The sequence below is a fragment of the Buceros rhinoceros genome, unplaced genomic scaffold (assembly GCF_000710305.1).
Source record: "Buceros rhinoceros silvestris isolate BGI_N320 unplaced genomic scaffold, ASM71030v1 scaffold22134, whole genome shotgun sequence".
Lineage (NCBI taxonomy): Eukaryota > Metazoa > Chordata > Aves > Bucerotiformes > Bucerotidae > Buceros > Buceros rhinoceros.
The window spans coordinates 1-7,552 of record NW_010410530.1 but is presented as its reverse complement, the minus strand read 5'-3'; the positions used below and the strand labels follow the sequence as shown (position 1 = coordinate 7,552).

The window sequence follows — 7,552 nt, the reverse complement described above, 5'->3', positions numbered from 1 at the left end:
ATGCCTAACATGGTAAGTAGAATGAAAAGCGTCTTTGGAAGATGTTGTAGTAGATCAAAGTGGAGCAGTATGCACTATTGTTGCCATGTTACACGTTCTTGCAGCTGTCATATCCAGTGTTCTGAATCCACACATAATGCACTGGCTTCAATTCCTAAAAAGGCTGATACAGAGAGGGCCAAGTTGTGCTTTCCCTGTTGAGAAGCTGCACCTCCACTCTTCACCCTTCAAACACTTTTCGCAGAGAAAATTAAACGGAGCTGCTTAACTGAAGTGAGCTTTGCCACCTGTTTTGACACCTCTGCTGTCCTCTCCCATCCATTCTCTTGTGGTTGTGTCCCTTTCTGACTGTAGTTTTGTCCCAAGGGTTGTTTTCCTGCTTGTACTCACTCATGCTTTGGGGGGAGAGAGGTATCCTTCTCAAACAGGTGTTACATATGATAGGGCTTAGAAGCCCTAGTCATGTGTGCATTCCTGTTCTGAATTACATGAAAATACACAACAGTCCTGATGATGGAGGTTCCCTGGCAGTTGTTGCTGTAGTAGCCCTGTTGCCTCCCCCTTCCTTTTCCCCAGCTCTGTTATTGCAGCAGGATTTGAGGAAAGGAGAAAAAAGAGTGGTGGAAAAAGTTAATGGCCAAAAAGTAGATGGCCCAAGCTTATAAATGAGGCCTTAACATTAGATTCCCTTGGTTGTACCTAAGACTGAATGTGGCTGAATGTGTTTGCCTGTTACTCTTAATAGAAGCATAAATTGTTTAAGGGTATAACATACAACATGTCCTGCCTTCCCTCGCTGCTCCCCCCCACCTTGCCCTGCATCTTATTTTTTAATTTGGGAGACACTTTCTGAATACAGCTTGTGTTTCTCCCATGCTTCAAATTCCACTCCCCTATCCCCTCCCTCTGGGAGTGTCAGTGTCTTAATCTTGGGTAACTCTTGCTGAAAAACTGTTTCCAGGTAACTTCTGTACCTTTAAATTAAAAAGAGCTCAATCCTGTGAGTTTAATTTAATGGTTTTTAAGTTGAGCATGAAATGTTGGAAGTCTAGCAAACCAGTTAGTTGTATGAACCAATAAGGAAGCAGCCAAACCTTACTGTTCAGAACTCCAGCTGTCAAGCTTATGTTCAGTGCAGAGTGTATAACTGTTTTGAAGTTGAACTGCTACCCAGCTGAAGCTAGGAAAGAAAAGTTGCTGCTGTCTTGGAAGTTTAGAATGACAGACTCCCCTGAGGGGACTGAGTAATTGGTGAAGTCTTCTTGTAAATTGAAGGGTTAATACTAGTATTGAAGAGCTACAGGAGAAATGGGGTTTAGGAATGCAGGTACCTGAGCTCTAAAAATTTGGAGATTTCCAGAAACATCATTTAAACTCTGTGAAGAGTCTGTTAGAACCTGAAGGCTGTTGAACTGAAGTGATAAAAGCAACACAGAGTCCTTGAGCCTCTCTGCTGAGTACTCCTCAATTGTCACCTGGAAGAAATACAAAGAAGTCTGAAGAAATAAACAGAAGTACGGAAGTACTACTAGATGTTGCCATATTTGACATTAGTTCTGTGGCATGTATTATCCTGAAGTTGTGCTTCATCTCTAGCAGAAACTAGATACTTGTTTTGAACGCCTAAGTACAAATTTCCAGATGGAAAAAGGTTCCTAGAACTTCCCTTTTATTCTCCTTTTCTAAGAACAGTCAAATTCACTTTAAAAGTTGCTTTCTACTGTTAATGCAAGAATTGCGGGCACAGCTTTCTAGCCTTCAAAATGAGGCGATTTAAGCTCTAAGTTCTATTAACATTTTCTAGTTGGTCTATCGTGACAGATGAACCTGTGAATGTGTGCAAAGTTTTGCTCTTTGAGAAGGCAAGAGCTGGGACTAGAAAAATGATATGGAGAAGAAATTGTGCCCAGCAAGAGAATTATTGCTAGAACTGTTGCAAAGGGGTATTTTTAATATGGGTCACCCAGAACTGCAGAGAGGTCGTCTATTCCCTTAATCACAGAATGCAGTATTTGCTTCTCATTTTTGATTTTGTTGTTGTGGTTTACTTGCTAAATGGATTATTTATTTCTGGGAATTTCCTTTCTGCTTTCTCCAGGGTCAGCAGCAGGCTCCCCAAGTTCAGCAAGCTGGGATGGGGCCAGCAGCTTCTCAAGGAATGGGGTCTGGAGCACCAACAGCAGATCCAGAAAAACGCAAACTCATTCAGCAGCAACTAGTTCTCCTCTTACATGCTCACAAGTGTCAACGGCGAGAACAGGCCAACGGGGAGGTGCGACAGTGCAACCTCCCTCATTGCCGAACCATGAAGAATGTCCTGAACCACATGACACATTGTCAGGCTGGCAAATCTTGCCAGGGTAAGTGGAGGAGTGGTTATATAGTTGCAGTCAACATCTGCAGGATGAGAAGAACTCCTAGAAAGAGATGGAGAACTAGTGGGTCGCTTGGGAAGTATGACTGGGTTTTTTTAACCTATCTATCCCCTTAATGTCACAGACATAGTCATAAACTTCTTAATAGCCTTTAAAGCTTAGGCAAGTTAGAGGGGACAAGATAGCAGAGAGGAGTGATGATCTTTTAACTTTTTAACTTGCTGTGAGATTTTTGGATGCCACCTTCTGCGAAGGGGAGCTATGAAGCAGGAATCTGCAAGAGTCTACCTGTCTTCCTTAAATAGAAGAGACAAGTCTCAAGCGATAGCTAGCTAGGAATTAAGCTGGTATTGGTGAGCTCTTAGTCTATCCTAGTAGCCAAGGAAAAAGTATGTTACCTTTTTGGTAGCCTAGGATTGTCTGGGTTGTGCTAATTGCTGGCATCCCAGTTGCCTCATACAGTCTGCCTGATGTAGATGGTATTATCCCTTGAGCTAAGGAGACATAGGCTTGGGTGTACCGCACAGAGCTTTCAAGTAAGCTTTAGTGGAGCCGATAGTACTTGAAGAAATCTAGCCACATTTCCTAGGGTTAGTTAGTGCTTAACTATGTGAAGTAATACTTTACTGATCTGTGCTGAGAGGTATGTGGCCTGAGAGAAGTAGCTGTTGGCTACCCAGTTTGTGTTGACCATGTGGAGATACTGGCAGTAGCATGTTGAAGTTTTAAAATCCTCTCCCTTTCTCAGTGGCACATTGCGCGTCTTCCCGACAAATCATCTCGCACTGGAAGAATTGTACAAGACATGACTGTCCTGTATGTTTGCCTCTCAAAAACGCTGGGGACAAAAGAAACCAACAATGTAAGTCTAGTGGGGAATTCTGTGTACGGGATAAACCATAAAATGTATGTTGAGAATTAAACTTTCTTGCACCCAGGTGGTATTGCTGATGCACTTGAACCTGGGAACATGTAATGTGATTTTCCTCTTGCTTTAGAGCTGCAGCGTGTTTTTCTTTCTCTGGTAGCTAGTGTTTGTGGAAGCTTTCTAACTTTATTGGATATTCCTAGCCAGGAGTAGTAAGGGTGAGCAAGTCATAGCTCTCTGAACCAAATAATTGGCTTTTTACGGCCTCTTCTTCCAGCTGGCCAGGTTCTGGAGAGAGATGTGCACACACACAGAGGGTTGTGTCATTTCTGCCTGATGATACGTAGTTCTGTCTTCATCCTTTGTTTGCATCATTTGTGCCCTCTTCGCCTTCCTGCCAAAATCTTTGGCAAGATTCTTGTCATTGTGTTACCTGTGTGGGTTTTTTTTTCCTTTTGTAATGTTATTTTTGGCTCTTCTCATGGCTAATGTGAGCTGAGGTATTTCTTGCTGTAAGAAACTTTTTTTAAAAAGCCGTTGTGGTGGCTGCTGAAGAGCTGTACATACCCTTCTGCCTTTAGTCTCTGTGACATGGTCTGCCTCTGTTTTCAGTTGGAAGCGAACAGATGTGTCCCAAATACTTAGAGTGGGATTTCCTCTCAGCAGCTCAGAAGGAAAACAGCATGCCCTTGGAGCGGCTGTTTGGGTCAAAACTTGTCTCTGTGTTTCACGCCAGGTTTTCCAGACCTGGCCTCTTCTCTGCATGCTCCTGGAAGGAGATGTTTTAGTTCAGAACAGTGTGCTCATTATGTCTTTCCCTGTTCTTGTGGACTTCTTTGGCTACCTCCTGCTGTCCTTACTAACTTGGTACGTCTCTTCCAGCACTGCTGGGTGGAGCTGCAGTAGGACTCACAAATACTGGCTCAGTAGGTGTGGGGCAGCAGACAACGCCCAGCATAAACACTACCAGTCAGATAGACCCCAGCTCCATCGAGAGAGCCTACGCAGCCCTTGGACTGACCTATCAAGGGAACCAGATGCAGACACAGCCCCAGGCTCAAGTGAAGAATCAGCAACAAGGACAGTCACCCCAGGGTCTGCGCCCTATGAATCCTATGAGTAAGTTGATCTGTTAGTGTTAAAATACGAATTACAGGCAACTTCCTTGTGCTGTATCTGATATGAATTTTCTGAACCTACTAGCTTAATACTTCTAGTCAATTTGCAGAAGGTATGGCTTTGCAATATTTTAGACTTGGGATAGCAAGCTACTCAGTGTAACAGGAACATTAGAGGGTCCAGATGCCTTCTCTTGGAAAACAAGTTCTCTGGGAAGAGTATTTTCTTGGGAGAGAAAAAAATTCTGAGAACCAGTTTTACAAGTAATCTTATTTGATGTTGTTTTGTAGCTTTATAATTGTACTGTAGTGCAAGATTGGGGCTTTTTAGGAATTCTCAATTGGAAATGCATGCATTGGAACGCCTGTGTTCAAGTGTTCTTCCTTGTTACTCAGACTGCAGTATTTTATAGTTGTATCTCATATGTAATGTTTGCTTTAAAAATCAAAAGTAGTAAATAACAGAGTTTCCAAGCCCTGTCATGTGGACCCACAGAACCGTAAATTGTCTGGGTGTCTTAGTGCAAAACCATGAAAAACTACCTAAGCATTTTAATTTGAAGTGCAATTAATTGTAACCTGGCTGTTGCTGGTGTCAAATTAAGTCACCTTTAACTGTCAAATCCCGTGTTGATAGTTTGAGATTACATCACAGGAATTATTCATACCCCTAGCTCTTTGCTTGAGTTACCCCAAGTAAGGGTCGTTGTTTTAATGGAAAACAGGAAAGATGAGCTGGTAGAGATGGATCACAAGCTTGTGTGGGACTGCATTGATCCTGCCTATATGCCCTGTGACAAGCTTGTGTTTAGAATGAGTGCTGCATACATGCAAGAATTCCATGGGGAAGGACCTGAGAGGTTGCAGAGGAAAGGAGCAGTTGGTTGCAGGCTGCAGTTTGATGTGCTGTTTCTTCACCAAAGGACATGCTCCTCCTGAGTTATGCAGAAAAAACCTGTTGGGTAGAGTACTCTTGTTCATGAGGTGACTGGTTCTCACAGGTTGCATGTGACTCGTATATTAGTAAAACTTTGCTTTCCAGTGTTGTGAGGCCTTCTTAAACAAGGAGGTGGTGAAAGGGTCCTGAGAGCTTAGTCTTAATTAGATTAAAATAATACGTTTTTCTACCATGTGTCTTACAAATAGATGAATTTCTAGAAGCTCCGGATGTTATATAGTGAGGGCCTCGAAAGGCAGAAAGGAATGTCTCATCCGTTTTTTCTGAAGCAAAATGGCTCTCTGTGATTTTTTTTTTTTAATTTATTTCGAGATAGAATGTAGCTTATGCATTCTTATTGGGCATTCCTCGTAGCACTGATAAGAGAATTCAGTGTGTTGGGGTTGAAAAGCTCTTGGAGTATGAAGAGTTGAAGCTTAATCTAGAAAGGAAAAGAATGGACAGTGTAGACTTTTGGCTTTTTTTCATTATTAGGAGTGTATGGTTAAGGAGGGATTTGCAACAGGTGAGAGAAGTGTTATTACCAGGTTGTGGCCTACATGACAACAGCCCTGGTTTAGCAGGAGAAACAGCAGGATTTTGAGAGCCATGATGAGAAGAGATGTGGTCCCAAGTAGAGGAAAGAAGTGGTTGGTTTTGGCAGTTGAAAACAGAGTTAAGACAAAGGTTGACAGTTGTCTTCTGCACCAGTTTGCTCTCAGATGGCAAAGTCAATCTGGGAAGGAGAAGAAAGTGACTAAGGGAAGGGAGGCTGGAGGCAGCTTTATGAAAAGGTTGTGATATTAGAGGTACGTACTAGACTTGATAGACTTAATTTCCGTAGATCTGTATTGTGTGCGGTGTTTAACGTTGCTTGAAATACAGATTTTGAGGGACTCACATGTCCTAAATACACGTGAAACTTGGTAATGGCGTTCACACTGCTCTCAACTTCACAAAGCGATGCAATCAGAAGCTCCAGACAGAAATATGTTTCATTTTTCTTCTCTGTTTGAATCTTAACTGTAGTGTGTGAAGAAAATAGGCTGGCTTTTACAGTGACGGAGTTCTTCTGTGATTCAGAAAAGCAGGTTTTGGTACATAACAAATTACTAGAGGTTTTTCTGCAAAGGATTGTCAGATTTTCCTTCTTAGTATGAATATCAGAAGTAACTTTAGGATCCTTAAGTATGGATGGTAGAGGATCTTGTCTGATGATGGTAGATGATGTTTTAAGTTTTTGAAGCCTTTGAGAATATATGTTCTAAGCCCTTGAATGACATAAAAACCCAACTGCTTCTAAACATAAAACCAGAAGTGGTTGGTAATGCTGAATATTTAGCTAGCAAGTCACAGAAAAGGGCTCTGGTACATAACATTTTCAGCAAATTGAAACTGCTTGTTTGTTAAGAAGTTCAGGAAGATGTGCAGAAGAGTAATGTGGTGTAGTGCTTCACTTCCAGGTCACCAGTGTTGTGCCTCAGACTTTTTCTAAGTTTGTAACAGGAAGAGGGTAAAGAGAGCAACAGAGAATTAATCTCCCTTCACAAGAGTCAAAGTACTTGAAAGTCTAGACCCTTGTTATTGCTGAGCAATTACTGATTTTGCACAGTAAGTGGGCTGTTCATTTAATAACTTATTCTTATGTTTTCTAGGTGCAAATCCAATGGGAGTGAATGGAGGAGTAGGGGTTCAAACCCCTAATCTGCTACCTGACTCAATGTTACATTCAACCATGAATTCTCAAAAGTAGGTTCAGTTATTCTTTGGACCCCAGTTATTTTGTTTGATCTCATGGCACTTCTTGCATAAACAGTGGGTTAAATGCCATTGATTGCGATCTCTCCCTTTGAATTTTGTAGCTTTTGTTGAAGTTTTCCAAATCCTTGGGTAGGACAACGTGTTCCCTTTCATGGCATTGTTTTGGTGTCTGTGCAGCTATTTCTGCAGAGTTTGTCCATTGATTAGGGAATGGCTGAACTAGCACTTTGTCCTAACATTATTCTAAAAGAGGCTATGACTGTAAGATGACTAAGCTTGGGCTAGACTTTTGCCCTCAATTCTTGATCTGTTTTTGAAGCCCCATGATGAGTGAAAGCGCCAACGTTGCCAGTTTGGGAGCTATGCCAACAGCTCAACCATCTAATACCGGAATTCGAAAGCAGTGGCATGAAGACATTACTCAGGATCTCCGAAACCACCTTGTTCATAAACTGTGAGTAGCTGTTACTGGTTGAGGGTCCGAGGTATCCAC

The 7,552-nt window shown here is 42.0% G+C and overlaps 1 protein-coding gene across 1 annotated transcript in view; it reads left to right on the top strand.

Annotated features, from left to right (window-relative positions):
- Positions 1-7,517, top strand: part of LOC104493052 (histone acetyltransferase p300-like) — a 31,378-nt gene extending 23,861 nt beyond the window's left edge. The window contains exons 4-8 of the mRNA XM_010135666.1: positions 2,099-2,360; positions 3,124-3,237; positions 4,126-4,362; positions 6,954-7,047; positions 7,379-7,517. Of these exons, the coding sequence (XP_010133968.1) occupies positions 2,099-2,360; positions 3,124-3,237; positions 4,126-4,362; positions 6,954-7,047; positions 7,379-7,517 (846 nt within the window). The remainder of the gene's footprint in view (positions 1-2,098; positions 2,361-3,123; positions 3,238-4,125; positions 4,363-6,953; positions 7,048-7,378) is intronic.
- The last annotated feature ends 35 nt before the right edge of the window (positions 7,518-7,552 follow it).